Genomic DNA, 21,525 nt, shown 5'->3' on the forward strand with positions numbered 1-21,525 from the left:
TGATTTGGCTTTGGACGACTCAAAGAGAGTGTCGATGATATGTCTTCGATGTCTTCTCGAAATCTAGAGCATGCGCTGTCGTGCAGCAAGCCGTCGCCCCACCCGACTTCAGGACTTTTCGCTGACGGGCTTCAAGACGACTCACAATGTCTCATCATCACCAGCATCAATCGCATTCACTTCTCCATCAAAATCTTTCTCGACCCCCCCAAAATGGCAAGAGCACATGAGCAGTCTTGTGACCGTTTGCACTTGCCGTTATTTCATGAATGGCGCCACTGCCGATCATTCCTTCCCCTCGTGCCTCCCCAGAGTCGAGTGGCGTCCGAGTCGAACCCAATGCCCTGACCACCGCACCTTCCTTTCCACTGTTCTCCAGGAGGTGAGGTCTTCTCTGTCACGACTCTCCTCTCCTTGACCACAACAACACCCAACACGACACTCTGATCAACAGACAATTGGAACCATAGTATTTGCATAACCAACAAGACACAACCACAACCCAGCAAACCACGCGACAGACCACAGCAATAGGACTGCTCACCACCATCATGGCCGAAGTGGCCCCACGCCAACACTGCACGCCCCATCGAGTCGTCGGGCGGGAGATTCCCATATCAACTTTGCCAGTCCCCATCTTCCAACACGCGACCGGCTTCAGAGCGTTCGAGGTGGGCCTTGACACGTTTAACTCGCCTGTCAATGAGAACGGCGTGTTCGCGTTCGATCGCATCATCAAGCATGGGGAGGTGCTGAAGCGGACGAGGAAGACCAAGGTTCGTCGATGTCCTGCTCCTAATGAACTTCCAGAACATGGGCTAAAGTGACGGATCACACAGTCCTGGAAGTCCGTCTTTCTGGTTCTGCGACCAAACGTACTCTCTATCTACCGCGATAAAGAGGAAACGAAGTTGCGACACCGGATCCTACTCTCAGACCTCACGGCGGTCGCGCGACAGAGGGATCGCAAGAGGAAGGACAAGCAGCATGTCTTTGGATTGTTCTCGCCTTCACGGAATTACCACCTCGAAGCGCTGTCAGATGAGGATGCACAGGAATGGGTGGAGGTCATAAGGAGGGAGGCGCGGATTGACAGGCATGAGGAGGAGCTGATGCTTTCGAGCCCGGGCGGCGCGAACACAAGTCAATACCAGGGCTTCGAACGAAGTATCGACGCGCAGATCAGTGCTGGCGCGGAAGAGAGAAGTCCACAAACAGCAGGCTACGCGAGCTCTTCGGATGCAGACGCTCTGGTGTCGGGCTATGCGCTACCCAGAAGTCGCACGCACACGCAGGACAGCACTCTGCCCCGCCCTCCCGCTCGCCAACCATCCTTCGCAGAATACTCCGGCGCTGAGAGGACTTCGATGTCTGACTTCTCGGACACCGCAGGTCCTGCAGCGCGCCTCTCCACCTTATCGCTCGCGCAGACGATCGACCCGCGCCCTTCCACGAGCTCCACCCAGCCAGTGCCAAATACCATCTACGGCACCTCCGCCCCTGCGCGACCAAACGCCGGGCCTAGAAATCCCAGCCAGCTCTCCACCCTCCGCACACTCGACCTCGACAACCCAGAGCGCGTCCTCTACCTCTGCTGGGCGTACCTCCTCAAATCCAAATCTGGCGTGCGCCAATGGAAGAAGGTGTGGGTCGTCATTCGACCTTCGGGTATGGCACTGTACAAGAATGAGGAAGAGTACGCGGCGTTGCTAGTGCTGAGTATTGGAGACATGATCGATGCGGTGGAGATTGACAACATCAGCAAGAGCAAGACGTGGTGTATGCAGATTTTGACCGAGGAGAGGAATTATCGGTTTAGCTGTGGGGAGGAGGAGGTGGTGACGAGGTGTTTGGGCGCGTTGAAGAGTTTGATCAGTAAGAGGAAGGCGAGGAGGAAGGAGATGGAGGCTGCTGCTGCTGCTCAAGCGGCGGCGTCGACGTCGTAGGGAGGAGGAGGAGGAGGAGGACTATTGATTGGAGGCATTATTAGCGATGCAGCATTACTTGACCTATGGAAAAGCTCTTGACATTGTCTCAACCATTCTCTCCGCCTTGTCGCTTCATCTCTCGGTCGATTCGAACAATCACATGCAATCGCGTCTTCCCGCCGCTAGTCCTCGTCGTCCCTCGCAACTCCCGCTCCAAACGCCGCTAAGCCCCAAACGCGCCCAAGATCATCCTCGTTGGCAAGCACAGTTCACCGCACCGCCCCTACCCCCAACCGGCCCAATGACCGACACCCGCTAAGGCAACCGCAACATGCTAGCACTCGACACACACGACTCATGAATGTACGCCTACCTCCGCCTTCGCTCGCAGATTTCCCTCGAAGACCTCTGCGACGCTTTCGACGAGTACACAAACAGCGAGCGCTTTTACTTGAACGAGATGGCGCATCGGGCGTTGAAGACGGCGCATTCGAATGCGAGTGCGCCGGTGGTGATGAGGGCGGGCGCGAGCGAGGCGGGGTTGAGGCGGAGGGAGGAGGAGAGGCCGTCGGTGGTGGGTGTGGAGGGGGCGGAGGGGGGGAATGTCAAGGTTGTTGTGAGGGTGAGGAAGTTTATTAAGAGAGGTGAGTACAGTGCTATGGTAGTGGTTCGGTGCAAACGCTGATGAGATGGGATGCAGAGCTCGAGAAGCGGTCGCCGTGTTTGGTCGAGATGGTTCCGGAGACGCAACAGACGATTTTGCATCCGCCTGAGTTGACGGCTGAGGAGGTGAAGAATATGCGGAAGCAGTATGAGACGAGGGACTTTACGTTCGACAAGTCGTTTTGGTCACATAACGAGGCGGATGCGCATTATGCGGAGCAACAGCATGTGTATGAGTCGTTTGGAGAGGAGTTTCTGGACCACAACTTTGACGGCTACCACACTTGTATCTTTGCGTACGGACAGACGGGCTCGGGCAAATCGTACACCATGATGGGGACACAAGATCAGCCAGGACTCATCCCACGGACATGTCAAGGCTTGTTCGAGCGTATCGAAGCGGAGCAGAACGGCAGTATAACATACAACGTCCACGTCTCCTACTTTGAGATCTACAACGAGCACGTCAAGGACTTACTCACGCCTCGCACCACACCTCCAACATACCTCAAGATCCGCGAGAGCCCTTCGGAAGGCGTGTACGTCCAGAACTTGACCGACGAGCAAGTAAAAAGCTACGAAGACATCGAGCGCCTCATGAAGACCGGCGACCTCAACCGGACCACGGCCAGCACCAAGATGAACGACACCTCCTCCCGCAGCCACGCAGTCTTCACCCTCACCCTCAAGCAAATCCAGCACGACATCGCCACCGACAGCACCATCGAGCGCCTCGCCCGCATGCGCCTCGTCGACCTCGCGGGCTCCGAACGCGCCAACCGCACCGAAGCCACCGGCCAACGCCTCCGCGAAGGCGGCAACATCAACCAGTCCCTCACGACCCTCGGCCGCGTCATCGCCGCCCTCGCTGATCCAAAGCGCCAACAAGCACAATCCAGGCCGAACAGCCGGCAAAACCAATCCAAGCGCCGCGCCGAAGTCGTCCCCTACCGCGACTCCGTGCTCACCTACCTCCTCAAGTCCTCGCTCGGAGGCAACTCCAAAACCGCCATGGTGGCCTGTATCTCGCCGACCGACTACGAGGAAACGCTTAGCACGCTCCGCTACGCCGACCAAGCGAAACGCATCCGTCTCACCGCCGTCGTCAACCAAGACGCCGTCAGCGCCGCAGAGCGCGACGCGAAGATCATGGAGATGCAGGAGACGATCAAGTGTCTCCAGCTCAGCGTCAACGCCGCCGCGACAAGGAAGCGGGACGAAGCGGATCGCGCGAGGGACGAGATGGAGGATTATCAGCGGCAGGTGGGCAAGATGCAGCGGGCGATGGAGGAGTCGCGGGCGGTGAGCGATGTCAAGATCCGTGCTCTTCAGATGGAAGTCGAGGAGTTACGGCCGCAGAACGAGGCGCTGAAGTTGGAAATTGAGGCGCTGAGACGGCATTTATCGCTTGCGGTCGGGGAGTTGAAGAATCCGATTGTGTTGCCGAAGGAGGTGGGTGGGGAGGAAGATGGGAGTGATAGTGGCTTTGACGACGACGATTTTAGTGATGCGGGCGGGCTTAAGTTTTATGGTGAGGAGGGCTCGTTTGAGCATGAGCAGTGGCAGAGGGATGTGGATGAGGTGTTGAAGGATCTGGCGTTGTTTAAGAAGAAAGTGGCGGATGATCGGGAGAGGTTCCCACGGCCGTGGGAAGCGGTTCAGTGAAAGTGGCGGAGGTCATTGTTGGGTTGTGTGGAGGGGGGTGTAAGGATTGTCTGGTTCTTGGTGTTGAGACGACTTGTTTGTGGTTTCTTTGAGCGAGGCGTTGGGATCTGATGTTTGTGAGGCGACGATACTGGATGATGAATGGCCTGGCTGATGAGTTAGACCCACGCTCTCTGGGTAGGTGGGTGGCGAAGAGGCGTTCATTTTGTCGATAGCGAACAGCAGCACATAGCATCGCTCTGCAAGCAAATTTGTATCTTGCCATCATGCTCCCATCCTCCATTTGGTTCAACTGCCACATCTCCTCCACCTCACCACCGTCCCTCCCCCTCCACCAAACCCACACACCCTCCTCCCCAATCATCCCCGACGATACTGCCTCCCATACTCAAACCCCACAATCCCCACCGCCGTCTGCACGTTCAAACTCCTCGTCACCCCCATCTGCTCAATCTCCACCAACATCCCACACTCCAGCAACACCTCCCCCGGCACGCCTTCCCGCTCACTACCCACCACTAGCACACACTTCTCTGGCAGCACACATTCCTTCGAGCCTAGCACGACTGAGCGGTCTGTTTGTTCGATCCCGACGACTGTGTAGCCTTCTCGCTTGCGCTCGCGCAGCCATTCCGGTATAGACGGGGCCGAGAGTTGCGTGACGGGGAGATGCAGGTGTGAGCTGACGGCTACAGAGAGGAAGTCTTTATTCGACAGGACGTTTTGGTTTTGTAGCGTTAGTGCTCCGGCGCCGAAGATCTCGCTCACGCGGCTTAGACCGCCCAGGTTGTAGGGGTTCGTGACGAGGGAGGCGACGATGAGGAGGTGCGGATGTGGACGGGTTTGAGGTGCGGAGGAGGATAGGGAGCGCGCGAGGTGGGCGGTGCCTTTTGTTTGGAGTGCGGTGGTTACTGTTTCTGAGGTTTGGGGACCGAGGGAGGGTTGTTGGGGTGGTAGTGGTGGGGTGGGTGCGGGGCGGGTGACGGGTGGGCCAAGGGGGATGCAGGGGGGTGAGGTGAAATATGGAGGGTCGTGTGCGTCGTTGCTGTAGACTTTGAGGAAGTCATCGTGGGTTGTGAGAGGAGATTCTTGCTGGTCGAGAGCGAGCCACGGGCCTTCGACGAGGTTGGTCAAGGTCAGGTCGGTCGTCGGGTCGAATCTGCCAAACTTCCTTTCAGGCGGCGGATCGTGGAAGCGTTCAAGGCTTCTGATGTACTCGTCCAAAGCTGCGAAGGCTACGTCGTCTGTGATTTCGTTCCACCTTTTTGTTCTCGCGTGATCCATGAGTAGTGGCACTTGCCATTGCGCCTCATGCCGAATCACGACTTTCGATGAGGCTGCGAGGGGCACAAATGCTGTTGCGATCTGTTGGGCAAAGTCTTTGGTCGTGTCTGGCGTGCATGCCAGTATTGCTCCAATCTTCATCAGTGAGGCCAGATGCTTCGGGTTGGAGTGATGGTCCTTGGTCCGCAGTCTTGCGAGGAGAATGTACCTCAGGTCTTGCCGTACGATCATCCTCACAATCATCACCTCTAGGAGGTACCGGTAGTGTGGCAGCGGCTCGATCGCTAGGATGTGGAACAGGTCTTCCAGCAGCCCTACCCTTTCCTCGACGGGTGGCTCGTACTGCTCAAAGCATAGCAGAAGCACCTGCAACTGAAGCAGATTCTTCCATGCGCTGATAGTTGGTGGTGGGACCCTCTGTGATCGCCATTTGTGAAGGATGTGCTCTACTATCGTCCTGATCAACACTGGTTCTTCTCGGTCTGGTTGTCGCAGTCTGTTCACAAGGTCGAGGTATGCTGCATAGCCATAGCTGAGGGGCTCGCCAAAGTAGTGCTCGTAATCATACGGTGTCAATGGAATGATAGCTTCTTCGAGCATTGTATCAATTGTTGGACTTGGAGGCTTTTCAGCCACATTAGTGATGAAGTCTGCAAGCCCAAGGAGGTCGGATTGGTCCGGTGAATCAGTAATTGCCCTCCTCATGCACGCTGCCAGCGGCGGGAAGAGAAATGTTTTAGTATCGGCTACTTCTCGCAATACCCTAAGCTTCTGCGAAATGCTGGCAGCAAGCACGTCATGCCGGCGGGCGCGCATGAGGGCGGGACTGCCCAAGAGGAGGGAGGGCAGCACCATCAGAAGTCTTTTTGGGAATTCGAGGTATTCGACGTCTGACCAGATGTCCTCCAGTGCTTCCGAGGTCGGCTCGAACGCATGCATCTTTTCGAGCGCCTGTTGCTCTCGAGACTTCCTTGCTGATGTTCTCGTCGGTGGCGGGCGGTCGGCTTCTGTCGCAGTAGTCTTCAACCGAACATAGTTGCTAGCCACCTCGGGTAGACCGCGAAGCGTCTGCATGTGCGCTTTCTGCTCAACGCTCAAGGAGTCTTCGAGGCCCTCGAGCAGGTAGACGGTGCAGTAGGCGAACATCGAGTTCCGCTTGGCCATTATGGCTTCGACCACGATATCTGTAATCTGTTCCGGTCCCGACCACACCGCTCGCAGCCACTTGATAAAGCATGCAAGCTGGTGTCCATGTCGACACGAGGCCTTACCGTCCACGTACTTGAGAGTAGCCACAAAATGCTGGCCTTGCGTTACCCAGGGTAAGAAGTCGGTGCGGAAGAATGCCATCAACTCGGGAGTAGGTTTGAAGGTGGAGCGCATGACCCAGTTGCCCACGAACTTGCGATTCGAGTCTTGCATAGCATTGTCAAGGGCCGCGCCAAGTAGCGCGAAGAGCCACGAGGAGCTAAGCTCACATTTGTCGCTCACGAAGAAGTTCAGGTCCTTCTCGCATTCCATGACCTGATTGATATATCTTCCGAGGATGATAGTCTCGAACACAGTGGCAAAGCGCTCATACTGCTTGCGCAGCTCAGCAGAGATCGGCACCCAATCACTCGCGATGGTAAGCTTGAGTATGTTGAGGCAAAGCTTTCTTCGCTCCGCATCCCCGTATCTGAGGCCGTTCGAGAGGAGCTGCCAGTATTCATCGTCGCCAGTCTTGAGAGTCTGCTCCCCGGATGCCGAAAGAAGCCACCTGAGCCAGATAGAGTACCCTGTGATGACGCTGAACGGTCTACCCGAGTCGATCAGCGAGCGAACGTGGCTCCAGATCAGCTCTGATAAAGCGGTAGATGAAGTGATTGGTGCATCCGGGTATGGAAGGGCAAGTGTTTCCAAAACAACATCTCTTGCGGACTTCTGAATTTCTGATTTTTCTGAATGCAGTAGCTCGAGGCAGACTTCGAGCAGCCGGGACTGAATATCGGAGAATGGGGCATGTGGAGTGACCAGACTCGCAAAGCGAAGCCATGGACGGAGATGCTCGAAGATAGAGAAATCATTGCTATTGACTGACTTAGCTTTGATTGCCTCTTCGATTGCTCTACTTAGTAGTGTGTGGCATAGTTGCTGATCTTCTAGGCACAAGCCGACAGCTAGCTGAACATGGCCCTGTTCGATGGTCCTTTCAAGGAACAGGGAAAGCTCCTGAGAAAGACCTTCGCCGCCATCCTGCCTGATAACGGATGCCGCGAGGCGTAACTCTGCTTGATCGTCTGGCTTCAATGACCATATCAGGTCGCGCAGAACACTATAGCGCTCGGCTACCGGGATGCGGTCCAGTAGTACGTTCATGGTCACCGACCGTCACGCACGGCGCTCCATGTACTCCTGGATGAGTATTCGACTTCGTTCAATGGCTGCCAGAATTCGCTCGTCTTTTCAGTACCGCAGACCTCAGGAGGGTGCTGTCGCCGCGTCTCCATAGGAATGATGCGCCCAATCCACGAGCTTTTGGCTCAGTACAAGGTAGAGAGTGGTGTATGGAAGTGTGGTCTGGTCCCTTCGGTCTGAAAATGCTTGATGTATCCCTTGGAGCGGGCCGTTTCCCGTGGAGAAGTCCGCTTTAGGCAGGAGTGAAGTCTCGTGATTCGAGGATCTGAGGACGTGCGGGGATCGCATCTTTCGCGCATGGCGTGTGCATATTTAGCCCAGTGTGATCGTCATGGTGAATGAGATCAACACCGCTTAGCAATACCACACCACCTCCAAGTGGCGGGTAGGTGAAGTACTGCTTTCTACACACAGTTCTTCCACCCTTCACCCCCTCTCCATCTCCACATTCTCGACCACAGGCGCACCGGCGGCAAGATGCCTGGCAACGAGGAAAACCGCGAGAACGATGAGAGGGAGCCGCTGCTTCGAAATGGCAGCCAGCTGAACGACGCCGGCGAGGGAGGCGACAGTCGCCAACTCATAGAGTTTGAAGAGAACGATACAGAGAACCCGAAGGCATGGAGGTACCGGGACAAGTTGATGAACATGGGCGTCATCGCATCCATGGCCATCTTGTCGCCGCTGGCATCGTCGATGTTCACACCGGGCATCGACCAGATCGCGGACGGTTTGAACACGACCCCGGAGACGGTCATTGGATGTACGACAGGCTTCGTAGTACGTACAGCCTGCTTAGCACATCCGTGGGCATCTTGCTAACTGCTCAGATCATGCTTGGGATCGGGCCTCTCATCCTCGCGCCGCTCTCAGAGACCTTCGGCAGAAGATCGCTCTACCTTATCTGCTTCAGCATGTTTACTCTACTGCAAATACCGTCAGCACTCACGCCTAACATCGAGTTCCTCATCGTCGTGCGAACGTTAGCGGGTTTCTTTGGTAGCGTTGGAATTGCGAACGGTGGAGGAACGATATCAGATATGTGCGGACCAGAAGAACGCGCGAGCATATTCGGATGGTACCTATTAGGTCCTTTGCTCGGTCCCACCATCGGTAAATTCCAACGAGCAAAACCCTACCATGTCTGACACATTGACTGACCTTTGTCATTTTCTTTGCAGGTCCACTGCTGGGAGGTGTGATAGTCGAAAGAGCAGGCTGGCGCTGGATATTCTGGGTCTTAACCATCATCTGCGGCCTCAACACGCTCGCTGGCTACTTCTTCCTGCGCGAGACGTACGCGCCAGTCATCCTGGCCTCGCGCAAGAAGCAGATGGAAAAGGATGAAGACGCGACAGGCAGATACACCTACAAGGGCGAGGACTTCCGACCTCTTTGGAGAAAACTCGGGCACTCGTTCTCCCGACCACTGCGGATCTTGATGCAGCCCATTGTCTTTACGATGAGTAGCTACCAGGCCATCATCTTCTCGACGACCTACTCGCTCTACACCAACTTCCAGCCAATCTACCAGGAGGAGTACGGCTTCAACACTGAGCAAGTCGGTCTAATCTACCTTGGACCAGGACTTGGCTTCCTTACCGCAGTCTGGTTCCTTGTCCCTCGTATCGACACAGTTCGCAACTATCTAGTGAACAAGAATGGCGGAAAGAGCTATCCAGAGTATCGGCTGCCTCTCGCCAACATTGGCTCTGTCCTCATCCCGGTTGGACTCTTCTGGTTCGCGTGGACGGTTCACTTCCACGTTCAGTGGTTTGTCACTGTCCTTGCGACCTACTTCTACGGCATCGGGCAGGTCATGATCCTCAACACGACGACGAACTACTACATCGACTCCTTCGAGCGGTACTCCGCCTCAGCCATCGCGGCAGGTGCAGTCTTCCGCAGTATTGTGGGCGGCATCGTACCTCTTTTTGCGCCGGCGTTGTTCGATCAGCTGGGTTATGGCTGGGGCATCTCAGTCTTTGGCTTCCTGGCTCTGGCGATTGCTCCCGCTCCAATTTTGTTCTACTTCTTCGGCAGCAAGATTAGAGAGAGGTTTGCGGTAGACTTGGACTAGAGCTAGGTCTGCAATGCAATTTCTGCGATCCACCATCTTCTTCAACTCCACCGCAAACGTCGAACGCTGAATCGTATGCCCCAATTTCGTGGGGCTCAATCTTCAGCCTCATGCTTAGGGCCTGCAGCTAAAGCTCCTCCACCCAGGCTTGACAGGTCACTTCCATAAATATTCGCACCATCACGAGAACCTCGGTGTCTCAATGCGTGAAACGATGGTTCGCCGTCGCAAAGATTTGCAAAAGGGCTTCGATCGTTGGCAGCCTCCGGAAATCCAACATTATCCCGGAGCTGAGACGATCACCATATCAAACATACGTTCACGTAAGCGAAAAAGCGTCTTTTTCACGCGGGCCTTACCGTTGCCTCAAACCACCACTGGGGCCGCGAGCTTTAGTCATCGGCGTCAGCCGCTCTCTTTACGAGCTGGCGACTACGGTCCTGAAGAGGGATTGGCGGTGGAGGGCATCGTTATGTCGCAGGCATGCATGGCGTTATAGAACACGCCGGTTTTGAGGTCAGCCGCATTACGAAAGCGGTCGCACTTTGACGGTGTTTACGAGTGGGTGTCGTAAACGCACAATGGGGCCTTCTTGGGGAAGGATGACTTTCTCGTAGTGAGAAGAGGGGATGGGTCTTGATGTGGAGCGATGTCGAGATGAGGCTGATGTTTGGGAGGTTATATAAACTATTCGATGTCAGCTATTCGAGTCTGAATGCACATTCCTGCCATTCCATCTCTCAAAATACTCGAGTGAGCAACAATGTCCGACTCCTCGAAAGTTTGCCTCGTGATCGGTGGCACCGGTGGCCGTGAGTCCGTCCTACTCTCCCACCTCTTCCACCCACTGTACTAACATCTTCCTAGTCGGCCGCGGCATCGCCCTCGACCTCGCCTCCACCGGTTGGAAGACTATCGTTGCCGGCCGGAACCAAACCAAAGGCGACGAGATAGTAAAAGAGATCACCTCCTCCGGCGGCACCGCCACCTTCCTCCCCGTCGACATCACTTCACCTTCCTCCATCTCCGACCTCCACGAGAAAGCAGTCTCAACCTACGGCCGCCTCGACGCCGCGATAAACAGCGCAGGCACCACAGGTGACGTCGTCAAGTTCGCCGACTCCAGTCCTGAAAACACCGCTGCGGTCTTGTCGATAAACTTGCACGGCGTGATTCTCAGTATGCAGCATCAGATTCGGGCTATGCAATCCAATCCTTCCGGGTCCGGCGGACGGATCATCAACATGAGCTCCGTCTACGGCAGCCATGGGGGCATATGGGCCAGCATCTATTCCGGGACGAAACATGCTCTTGAGGGCATCACGAAGAGTGTGGCGCTGGAGTACTCGAACCCCAAGGACAATGTTCTGGTGAACTGTATTGCGCCGGGTGTGATTGTGACGGAGATGACGGCGGTGATTGCGGACCCGAGTGTCCTTCCGGATGGAGAATTGAAGGAGTATTGTATGGGGTTGCGGAAGCAGTATGCGCAGGAGAGGTATGGGGAGGTCTCGGATATAGCGAGAGGCGTGCGGTATTTGCTTGAGAGTCCTTGGGTGACGGGGACGACGTTGCAGATTGAGGGTGGATTTGGTGCGCGATAGGAAGAGAGTTGCGAAGTCGTGTAATTGCGGTCTATTCCCGGAAAAAGAGACCATTCTGGGGTTGAGCACAGTCGCCGTCCATTATTGTTGGTGTTTCGATTTGCCCTGGACTGTTTTGCGAATTCGTTCTGGCAGTCGAATCCGCGAGGAATGAGAAGATGTGGGCTCCTGCGCAGAAGGTCCCGGAGGCATTACTCCGTTCTCCAGTGGCCCATACCGCTTGATTGCTCGGGCAAGGCCAGCTGCTTCAGCGTCGGTCCAGACCAATGTTCCACCTCGCTGACTGTGCTGCTGTTCAATTGCTCGCCTGTAGACCGCTCGGTCGGCTTCATCAAGTGCTAGACAGGCTTCTAGGGTGCCATAGATGTGTTCCGCGGGCTCAATGTCGGACAGGTGACTGCGTCTGTACTCCAGTGCATCCTCCAATCGTCCAGGCTGTCGAGCGATGGCCAACATAATATTGTAATGTAGAATAAGCCCCAAAAGACTCTTGCGCCCATCCAGATACTGTAGCGCTTTTCGATGCGCGTCCTCAGCTGCAAGGTGGCGCCCGAGTTCGCCACATTCGATACCTTGCACAAACAGCTGGAAGAACGACGGGTCCGCCGTATGATCAAGCTGTGCCAGATTGATCTCGTGTAGCTTTGAAGCATCATGCACGAGTCGTAGCAGGTACGTCCCAGCAGAGCTCTCCGCGAGCAGTGGGTGCGACACTGTACCCTTAACAACGAGCAGGAAGTTCTCTATTTGCCTGAACAAGGCTCCCTCAGCGTGAACATTTTCTTGGGCTAATCGCTCGAGAGGCCCTGAGGCTATTGCCATGGCTTCAGTAACTCGATTAAGTCTCACAAGCCAAAGGAAGCCTTCCCCAACAGCATCCCATCCGATGATATCTGACACTCCCAATGTCATCGCAAGTTGACAAGCTCGCAGTGAGAGAGTCATCGCATTCTGCAAATGTGTCGAATGCGTTGGACGAATCAATGGGACCTGCATATACCAGCGACGCTCTAGGCATGCTGCCTTTCCCCGGAGTACTGATACTTTGAGGTATGTTGGTATCTCTGCCTGCCTAGGCCCTTCGAGTTCCAGCAGCAGACTGTCGCAGAGCATTTCAGCCTCGTCGATCTTACCAAAGTGGTTGAGCAGGTTCGCGATGTCGTGTTTGTACCTTATAGCCCTCTCGAAATCTTCGGAAGTCACACTCTCCAACCGGATTAATTGGAGCTGCGAGAGAAAGAGCTGTTCCTCATACAGACCCAAGTGGAAAAGCGAATGGGTTCTGAAGTCCAGTAGTTGCATCCAGACCTTGTCAATCCCGGAGTTGGAGAGCTGGGACCTCGCAAGATCGCTGGATAGGATGGAGTCTCCAACCAGGTCGCAGTCCGAAAGTATTTCGTCGCAGTAGGCGTCTCCTGCGTCCGCTGCGAGGCAGTCCATTTTGGTGGTGAGGCACCAGAAAATGTTGACATCATCTCCCGACCAGACGTGCTGTGCTTCGTCCATGCACTGACGTGCCAGCTCTACACTCATGCCTGTGAAACCAAGCTGTCTGAGAAAATCCGCGGTGAGCTGCATCAGAAATACCAGTGGCATGCATCGCACACCGAAGGACGTTGCAGACGGGATGAAGCTCAGATTGTGTCGGAAGAGATATCTGGCGAGACTCAGATCTGTTCCAGTAAGATCACTCGCGTCATCCGGCTCTGGGAAGACTTCTCGAAGCACGAGGGCAACTTCTTTTCCGTACCTTGAAGTCTCGTGTGGTTTAAGCCTTTTCAGTATCCGTTCATGGACTACTGGATGCAGGTTGTACTCTCGAATATCGGTGTGTCCGTAGACTTCTTCGATAAGTGACAATCGGAGAAGCCTAGACACGACGTTTTGCTCCTCCCCCGGACCCATCTCAATGAACTCAGGAAGTCTCATCAGTAGTCCGTGAGGAATGCCTCGGTGGTCGAAGAAGCCCATGTAATTGAGGCATGCCGCTGACAATGGATCGCGCCTGGACAGTACGTCAAAGGACATCTCCCAGGTGACTAGAATGCTTTGGGCGGCCGAACGAGGAGCTGGATTGCTGAGATCTCTCACTGGCATCCTCATCAGGCCCATTCTACGCTCCTTGTCTCGATATGCCCGGGAGTATTGTAAGATTGAAAGTTGTTGGTCACGAATGTTGGCGGCAGCCTGTGCGACTGCTAACGGCAAGCACCCAAGGGCTTCTAAGAGCTCCTGCACATCTTCTGCGGTTTCGTCGGTGACGGTCTGTGCTAGATGGCGAGGCACGGATTTGAAGAGTAGTCTTGCCGCTTCCTCGGGACTCATGGGCTTGACCTGTACTCCGTGGTCCGCTGCAGCGTAGCCGCCCACGAATCTAGGATCTCTTGTGGTTATGAGGACCCGGCAATTGCGTGGAATGTATGTGTTGATTGCAGTCGAGACGTCACTGAGGTTGAGGAAGTCGTCCAGGTCGTCAGCGTTATCGAGAATCAGCAAGCATTCATGTTTGAGTTGTTCGAGCTGCCGACGGGTATGATCCAAAGACTGCATCATGGGTATCGACTCGGTCGTTGCTTCCGTTGGGCTTAGCCGACCAGAGATAGTTCGATAGTCTGAGGCAAAGTTGGTGAGCATGTCTGCGCGCACCCAGAACACAGGCATGGAAGTCTTGACCATGTTGCCAAAGTCCAGAGCGATCTGAGACTTCCTGTAAGCCGTCAGCGTATGTACTACTCATCGTGAGGGTAGGCAAGGTACTACCCGACACCACCCATTCCCCAGAGTACAAACACCTGCCCTGCGTCTGATTTCACGTGGAAGAAACGCCGAAGCAGATTCGTGTAGGTTGGCCGTTCAACAAAATGCTCATGAGCTTGACGCGGAAGTACTGAGGGGATGTTCCCAATGTGTGCGTCCACTATTCGACATCAGTGCTCAGCTCCAGAAGCTTGACGACACTTGCAAACTAACTGGACCTGTCAGGATTCATCAGCGACGCGGTACAGCGCTCAATCTCGCGCCCACTGCCAGCTTTGCTAAGGTAAAGAGTCGTGAGTGCCTGCATTCTCTCCGTCGCCTTGTAGTCGTCGAGCTGCAGATCTTCCATTCCCTGTGGTACATTGAAGCGAAAGTATCGATCTTGATCACTCAGTTCTCGGCCGACCGATGACCGCGCGAAGTCATCGGCAATGCGCTCGGAGTCAGTCAACATCTCCACAGCCTTTTTCAAGAACGAAGCAAGATTTTTGGAGACTGGAGTGATTTTGGTCGACCCGGTGCCGATACTGACAAGACATCCGACTTTCCGTCCTTTCAATTCTGGATCGCGGCTGAGCTCGGCGAGGGCCTCGTTGACAGGATTGTTGAAATGGAGGCCTCCGTCAGAGAACTCATGCTTGCCAGCCTCGAAACGAACAGGCTTGAAGTAAATTGGAGCAGCTGAAGTTGCACTGGCTGCTTCCCAAATCGTGCAATCGTAATTTTCCGCAGTGGATGCAGTCGCAGTATAACTTCGGAGTACCTCAGGCTTGGCAGTAGCTGTTGTGACACACAGCATCCTGAGACGCAGTCAATCGTCGCTCACGCCAACAGAATATCACTCTGTTACGCACACTTTGCATGGCGGTTTTCCATCGACACGGAATGATGTGCTGGCTGGGAAGTTGCGATCTCCTAAGATTGTTTTGATCTCTGCCTGGAGCGCCTCGACGCTGTAAAAGGCAGATGAGGCAAAGCCTTTGACGATTTTTCCCACAGCACCAAGCGCAGGAGGTCTCCCAAAGACGCGTCGGCCGACTTGTTCATATGCACTTATGCATTCGTCAACTGTCATCTGAAGCCGTCCAAGCATTACTGCGATGAGGCCGCTGGTGGAAGTGCCCACTATCAAATCGAAGATATGACAAGGTCGGACGTCGGCTTCCGTCTCACCCATCTCGTGCGAAAGATTTCGCATGAGCCTTCGGAGGATGAGGAGCGTGGTATAACCTTTGATGCCGCCGCCATCCAGCGATAGGATTCGTAGATTGTGTGGCTTGCTACTACTTGCCATGCCTAATGACTTCCTGGAACATGTCCTTGTGGGCGATGGCAGGGCGGTCCTCTTGAAATAGGTCCTTCCAGAGAAATGTCCTTCCGGCGATGGCAGGGCAGCCTTGAGGGAAAGGTCCAACTTATAAAGAGGCGCGAAAGCAATGCGGTCTGCCACAAGGCTGTACTCACAACCATGCGGGCGTTCGCAGTGGTGTGATGTGGCGCCGCAGGTCCGACGTGGTCGAGACCTACGAGGTATAATGTACCTGAGGTATTATCGTAAACCCCCGCCATAAGCTCACGAATGCGCGAGTCTCATTCTCAATCGGTGATCAAAGCCATGTTCTGCGCTCCCAGTGGGACCTAAGCACGTGAAGGCAAGTCTTCGGGCGCATTGAGAGGTCAGTACTTCGTACGCCACTCCTTGGCTATCGTACCATCGCAACGTCCGCCACGAGCTTACGAACGCACGAGTCTCGGTTCCAATTAGTGAACCTGTTCAGCGCTTCTCGTTGGATTTAAGTGTGTATGGACAATTCTCCGGCGTCGCGTGAAGAGGTGAGGAGTACGTACGCCATTCTTTAGCTCTAAAAACGACGTCCGTCACATAGAAGACCTTCGGAAATTCATGAGATGAAGTATTTCAAGTACCTACCGTACTGCGCTACTGGTACAAAAGACTCACCCAGATCCAAGTCTCGAGTCAAGGGCATTCAGAGACGCAAGCAAGCAAGCAGTCGGTAGTAACACACGTCGAGCAAAGAAAAATGGAGCCTCCTGAACAAACCCGCGCCTCCCGCACTTTGCACCGCTCCCTGTTCGCAGCCTTCGTCGTTCCCGTGATCTTTTCTTTCTGTGCGAGCCGGTACCTTACCCTGAGGAGGTAGTCCGACTCACCGTTTCCGAAATCATTCACACGCTTCACAGCTTCGGTGAGGTATTGGTGCTTTGGGCGGTGACGTAGTCGTAGGATGCAGCCTGCTCCGCGGAAGCCGTCAAGCAGTGATGGCCTGTCACATCAGTATACTTACCACAAATCAGGGTCAGTAGTGTATCAAGGGAGCCTTACCAAGATCCAGCACAGTCCAGCTGATTAGTAGCGCGGTCTGCTGCTGCGGTGCTCCTCGTACCCACCATACCCGCCCCCGTCGTAAGGCCGCTTGCGCGAGCGATCGTCGAACCCACCACCATAGCCAGGGCCGCCGCGATCGCCGCCTCCTCTGTACCCTCCGCCGTTCGGCTCCTCGCGATCCCGGTAGCCGCCGCCACGAGGAGGGAGAGGCTCGTAGTTAGCGTTGTTGCGTGATCCGCGATCGTCGTACCCTCCGCCAACATAGCCTCCACGGCCTCCCCCGTAGCCTCCTCCATAGCCTCCACGATCGCCGTATCCGCCTCGTGGGCCCGCCGGTGCGCCGTCCGGAGGCATGCCGTTTTGATATCCTATACCACCTCGGCCGCCTCTGAAACCGCCACCGCGGCCACCCCTGAAGCCTCCGTCGCCTCTGAAGCCGCCTCTGAAACCTCCACGGAAGCCGCCTGGTCCTGGTGGTGGGCCGTTGAACTGGTACCCGCCGCTTGCGCGAGGAGGCGGCGCTTTGGTGTAGTGACGTCCTCCCAGGCCACCTCCAAATCTCAGTGGTCTCCACCCAGCGACAGTCCGACCGCGTTCCACATCGACGAGGATGCGGCGGCCCTTAATGCTAGCACCGTCCATCTCTTTGTACGCAGCTGCGATAGAAAATGTCAGTAAAGAAGCGCAACCGACAGTACGTGGTGGGGACAAATATACCTTTCATGTCGGCCTCGTTGTGGAAGACGATGAACGCGTAGCCTTTTGAAGCTCCCTTCCTCTTCTTCTTACTGATTCTGTCCTGAGCCACACCACGAGCAAGCATCTCCGCCTCGTTCTCTCCAGTGTCGGTGATGACCTTGATTCGCATGATTGGTCCGAAGCGCGAGAACTCGGCTTGGAGGTCGTGCCTATCCACATCGTACGAGAGGCGCGAGACGAACAGCGTGCTGAAGGCATCGCCAGCCGCGCTTGTGTTCTGCTTGGGTTTGTAGAGTAGGTCTGCGCCTTCGTTGTGAAGCCATTGATGATGCGCTTGCTTTTCACGTGTCTCTCGGTCGCGCCTTTCCAGCCATGACTCGGTGGGTGGGGGTTCGTAGCCTGGGTCGCCGGGCTGAAGTTCCTGGTTGTCGGACGCTTTGACGTTCTCGGCCTTTTCGTGCAGAGCTGGGAGGAATTGTGCGACACTAGTGATGTGGGCAGTGCGACGATCTTCTGGCGCAACGTCATGCGCGGGGAGGTAGCGGAGTGGTGGGCGCGGCGCGAAGAGTGCGCGGAGGTTGGGGGGTAGCTTGTCGGTCATGCTGGCTCACGTGCTGTGGTTGAAGCCACAGAGCTTGGGCGATGGTAAAGTATCACTGTGCTCTCGCGTCAGATATAATTAAACCAATCTGATGTGGTTGCGAGAGTGGCCGGGCATGATGGTGGATGTGGTGTTAGAGGTGGAGATCGTGGTCGAAAGCAAGGAGGTCTTCAAGGTCTTGGCGTCCGCTAGCGCGATATGGATCGAGGCTCTCGAACATCCCATCTCGAGTTTGTACCTCACTTCCATGCGAAGAGGAAATGGCTCGATAACATCAATCGCGACAACACATAGGAGAAGCACAATAGATCATGACGGTCCAGGCATTGCGCGCCGTCTCAAAGGCGCAGGTACGCCCCTCATGGAAGCATAAGACGGTATGGGTATGAGCGTCAACTAACCACCTCCAACAGAACGGCGTAGGCGCATTCGTTCTCCAATGCAAGCGCCTCGAGTTCCACTACTGCGATTGGGCTGGTAGCAGTCGCGGCATGAAGTACGTCCCTAAGCAATCTATTGCCTCCGCGAGAAAAGCATTTGACTAACATGTACGAACAGCGCCTTCCTCCAAACCAAACTCCCTGCCTTCGCCCGCGAGAACCCCGGCGTCGAAGTCTCTGTCTCCCCTCGACCTGGCAAACACCCTGTCATCCGCGGCCACTTCATCAACGGCCGGGAGAAGGCTATTTGCGTTCGCAATATGACGCCCCACGAGATCCTCGACAAGGCACTGTATATGAGGAGCAACAGCGGCGAGAAGATGAACAAGGGCACGAAGGCGGGCAGGAATGTGGTGCGGTCCAACAACGAGAGTGTGAGGGGTGTATGGGATCCGTATCACGGGACTGCATTCAAGGTGTAGGTTGTCTGGTCAGGACGATATGGCGGCAGAGTCTACAATTTGCCTATTCGAGGTGGTTCGGGAGACCACGATTGTACAGATATGTACGATATGTCGAGCATATGGGAGGCGAAAGGCGCTTCAAGCCGAGGCATAGCGTAGGATACCAAGGGCATGAGTCTCGAATGGCATGTTTGATCGTGTACTTGCTCTCAATTCGGAACTCTACATGAAGGATTTGCTTCATCAGTTGCTATGAGTCGTGACGGAGTGTCTTCAATATCCTCATACATTGGTGGTCTGAGCCTCGGCAGAAACCGGATGTCGTGCAGGTCGTTCCTCCCCGGTTCATCCCGTCTCTTTGACCTCACCTCGAGCAGCCCGTTGGCCTGGAGCAAAATCATCACGATGGCAATGCTTTCAGTGACGACCGCAACGCCTTTGAAATACTCCAGCACAATGAAAGGGCCTTGGAAGAAGAGGCGACTTAGCTTCGCTGCAAGTAGCCTCGATGCTCTGCCTCGGTAGCTGCACGTCTGGCCCGCACGAGGGCAGAACACGACTCGGTAGATATACAGCCATACTTTCGAAGCAAATGCTCCGACGTTTGTGTCTGCCTCTCATGACCGTTGCGCCTACTCCAAAACTGAACGAACTAAAATTTCAACCTCACCAGCAAGATGGCTAAGCAGCAGAAGATATACACACATCCAACGCAGAAGAAAGCCGATACACCCAATGTTGATCTGTTGACCTTGTTGTTTGGTAATGCCTTCTTGGGATACAGACAGCCACTCGAGTGCGCACCAATACTGACACTTCTCCCAGACACCGAGCTCTCGGTTGCCCAAGAAGATACCCTTCTCCACCACGCAGCAGACGACCCCAGCAACAAGCTCACCAAAGCCGACCTTCGGGACCTTTGCCAAAGAGTTGCTCACGGACTTCGCCACAACTACGGCATCGGCGCCAATGGACCCAACAAGGATGTTGTGACCGTCATCTCCTATGGCCAGATCCTCGTCCCGGCAGCACTGTATGGAGTCATTGGCGCCGGTGGTGTCTACTCCGCCGCGAGTCCAAGTTCAACTGTGGCAGAACTGCACCGACAGGTCGAGATAGGACAGTCGAGGTTGATCATTTGCGGCGAGGAGCACAAGGATGTCGCTTCGAAAGCTGCGCAGGAAGCCGGTGTACCGTTGGAAAATGTACTTCTGCTCGACTCGACCGCTGGCTCCTGGTCACTAAAGTCGGTTGCGGGCAATGTTAACGCCATGTCTGACCAGAAACTCCCTTGGGCTAGGATCACCGACCCGCAACAGCTCAAAGACAGCCTCATCGTCATTCTCTGGTCTTCGGGAACTACTGGCCTACCCAAGGGAGTCATGCTCTCGCATCTTAACCTTGTCGCCGAAACATACATCACCTCTCTCTCCAGTCGCGCTTGGGTAGCTAAGGAGATTGAGAAAGGCACATTCACACCAAAGCAGCATTCCACGCTCGCTCACCTGCCCATCTCACACATCGCAGGCTTGTTTGGCTACCTCATTGGGCCTATATACGCCGGCGCCACCGTCATCTGGATGCGGAAGTACGTTTGGGACGATATGGTGAGATATCTGAAGCGCTACCGTATAACATCCTTTTACACAGTCCCTTCCATCTGGCTACGCATCAGCAAGTCTCCGGAAGTCACGCTCGAGGATCTCAGCGGCCTCGAAGGCGTCGCAACAGGCGCGGCGCCAATGGATGGCGTGCTGATGAAGAACGTCAACTCGAAGGTCGGCAATGGCAACGAGAAGATGATCGGGCAGACGTGGGGCCTGTCAGAGACCACTGGGGCAGTCACGGCGGCGCAGAAGGACGATCCGAGAGGTGCGGATGATACTGGGAGTATCGGGTACATTTTGCCTTCGGTGGAGCTGAGATGTGTAGATGATAATGGAGACGATGTGGAGGACCCCGAGAAGCAGGAAGGAGAGCTGCTCATTAGGAGTCCTTTGGTCACGAATGGCTATTTCCGGAACGAGAAGGCTACGAAGGAAGCGTTCATAGACGACTGGTTCTGTAGCGGTGATGTTGGGGTCCTGAGGAACGGCAAGTTTTATGTTGTTGATCGGAAAAAGGTAGGATGGCAGCCTGATTGGGTTCAAGGCGAGGCATTGGGGTGCTAACTTGGTGGCAGGAACTACTGAAATACAAAGGCCTCCAGGTCGCTCCTGCGGAGTTGGAGAACCTGCTGTTCTCGCACGCCCAGATCAAGGAAGCGGCTGTTGTTGGCCTACCTGCGCCAGATGACCCAGGCACGGATCTGCCTAGAGCGTACATCGTACCCAACGATCGGTCAAAGATCAGCGAGGATGAGGTGAAGGAATTCGTCAAATCGAAATTGGCTCCCTACAAGCAATTACGAGGTATGTATGCCCAACACCGAGCAACGATGAGCAGGAGCTGACCCCTTCGATAGGTGGCGTGGTGTTTGTGGACGAGATACCCAAGAATGCTATCGGTAAGATGTTGAGGCGGGAGCTGAGAGAAAGGGCGAAGAAGGAGACCAATGGTGGGAGGAGTAAGCTATAAGACGGCTGGCTTGCGCTGTTGGGGCTGGAGCATCGTCATTACAGGCGTCAGTCCGAAGTAAAGCGATACACTGGCACGA

The 21,525-nt window shown here is 55.1% G+C and overlaps 9 protein-coding genes across 9 annotated transcripts; 6 read left to right on the top strand and 3 right to left on the bottom strand.

Annotated features, from left to right (window-relative positions):
• Positions 1 to 551: 551 nt before the first annotated feature.
• On the top strand, positions 552 to 1,946 carry LTR77_007341 (uncharacterized protein; the record flags this gene model as incomplete). The annotated part of the gene is made up of 2 exons (XM_064804578.1): positions 552 to 776; positions 840 to 1,946. 2 exons carry the CDS (start codon positions 552 to 554, stop codon positions 1,944 to 1,946), a joined length of 1,332 nt encoding a protein of 443 aa, XP_064657348.1.
• Positions 1,947 to 2,289: 343 nt separating this feature from the next.
• LTR77_007342 (uncharacterized protein) lies at positions 2,290 to 4,256 on the top strand (the record flags this gene model as incomplete). The annotated part of the gene is made up of 2 exons (XM_064804579.1): positions 2,290 to 2,572; positions 2,629 to 4,256. 2 exons carry the CDS (start codon positions 2,290 to 2,292, stop codon positions 4,254 to 4,256), a joined length of 1,911 nt encoding a protein of 636 aa, XP_064657349.1.
• A 360-nt stretch (positions 4,257 to 4,616) lies between these two features.
• Positions 4,617 to 7,898, bottom strand: LTR77_007343 (uncharacterized protein; the record flags this gene model as incomplete). Its single annotated transcript, XM_064804580.1, has 1 exon — positions 4,617 to 7,898. One exon carries the CDS (start codon positions 7,896 to 7,898, stop codon positions 4,617 to 4,619), a length of 3,282 nt encoding a protein of 1,093 aa, XP_064657350.1.
• A 516-nt stretch (positions 7,899 to 8,414) lies between these two features.
• Positions 8,415 to 10,017, top strand: LTR77_007344 (uncharacterized protein; the record flags this gene model as incomplete). The annotated part of the gene is made up of 3 exons (XM_064804581.1): positions 8,415 to 8,717; positions 8,768 to 9,050; positions 9,119 to 10,017. 3 exons carry the CDS (start codon positions 8,415 to 8,417, stop codon positions 10,015 to 10,017), a joined length of 1,485 nt encoding a protein of 494 aa, XP_064657351.1.
• A 763-nt stretch (positions 10,018 to 10,780) lies between these two features.
• On the top strand, positions 10,781 to 11,621 carry LTR77_007345 (uncharacterized protein; the record flags this gene model as incomplete). Its single annotated transcript, XM_064804582.1, has 2 exons — positions 10,781 to 10,829; positions 10,885 to 11,621. The coding sequence occupies 2 exons, from the start codon at positions 10,781 to 10,783 to the stop codon at positions 11,619 to 11,621; spliced, it is 786 nt and encodes a 261-aa protein (XP_064657352.1).
• Positions 11,622 to 11,702: 81 nt separating this feature from the next.
• LTR77_007346 (uncharacterized protein) lies at positions 11,703 to 15,672 on the bottom strand (the record flags this gene model as incomplete). The annotated part of the gene is made up of 4 exons (XM_064804583.1): positions 11,703 to 14,328; positions 14,412 to 14,538; positions 14,592 to 15,178; positions 15,233 to 15,672. The coding sequence occupies 4 exons, from the start codon at positions 15,670 to 15,672 to the stop codon at positions 11,703 to 11,705; spliced, it is 3,780 nt and encodes a 1,259-aa protein (XP_064657353.1).
• A 1,074-nt stretch (positions 15,673 to 16,746) lies between these two features.
• LTR77_007347 (uncharacterized protein) lies at positions 16,747 to 18,025 on the bottom strand (the record flags this gene model as incomplete). Its single annotated transcript, XM_064804584.1, has 2 exons — positions 16,747 to 17,381; positions 17,443 to 18,025. The coding sequence occupies 2 exons, from the start codon at positions 18,023 to 18,025 to the stop codon at positions 16,747 to 16,749; spliced, it is 1,218 nt and encodes a 405-aa protein (XP_064657354.1).
• Positions 18,026 to 18,143: 118 nt separating this feature from the next.
• Positions 18,144 to 18,887, top strand: MRPL51 (39S ribosomal protein L51, mitochondrial; the record flags this gene model as incomplete). Its single annotated transcript, XM_064804585.1, has 3 exons — positions 18,144 to 18,375; positions 18,449 to 18,521; positions 18,584 to 18,887. 3 exons carry the CDS (start codon positions 18,144 to 18,146, stop codon positions 18,885 to 18,887), a joined length of 609 nt encoding a protein of 202 aa, XP_064657355.1.
• A 659-nt stretch (positions 18,888 to 19,546) lies between these two features.
• On the top strand, positions 19,547 to 21,446 carry LTR77_007349 (uncharacterized protein; the record flags this gene model as incomplete). Its single annotated transcript, XM_064804586.1, has 4 exons — positions 19,547 to 19,631; positions 19,695 to 20,992; positions 21,052 to 21,280; positions 21,334 to 21,446. The coding sequence occupies 4 exons, from the start codon at positions 19,547 to 19,549 to the stop codon at positions 21,444 to 21,446; spliced, it is 1,725 nt and encodes a 574-aa protein (XP_064657356.1).
• Positions 21,447 to 21,525: the final 79 nt, after the last annotated feature.

This window comes from Saxophila tyrrhenica, assembly GCF_035928015.1.
Source record: "Saxophila tyrrhenica strain CCFEE 5935 chromosome Unknown scaffold_11, whole genome shotgun sequence".
Classification (NCBI taxonomy): Eukaryota; Fungi; Ascomycota; class Dothideomycetes; order Mycosphaerellales; family Extremaceae; genus Saxophila; species Saxophila tyrrhenica.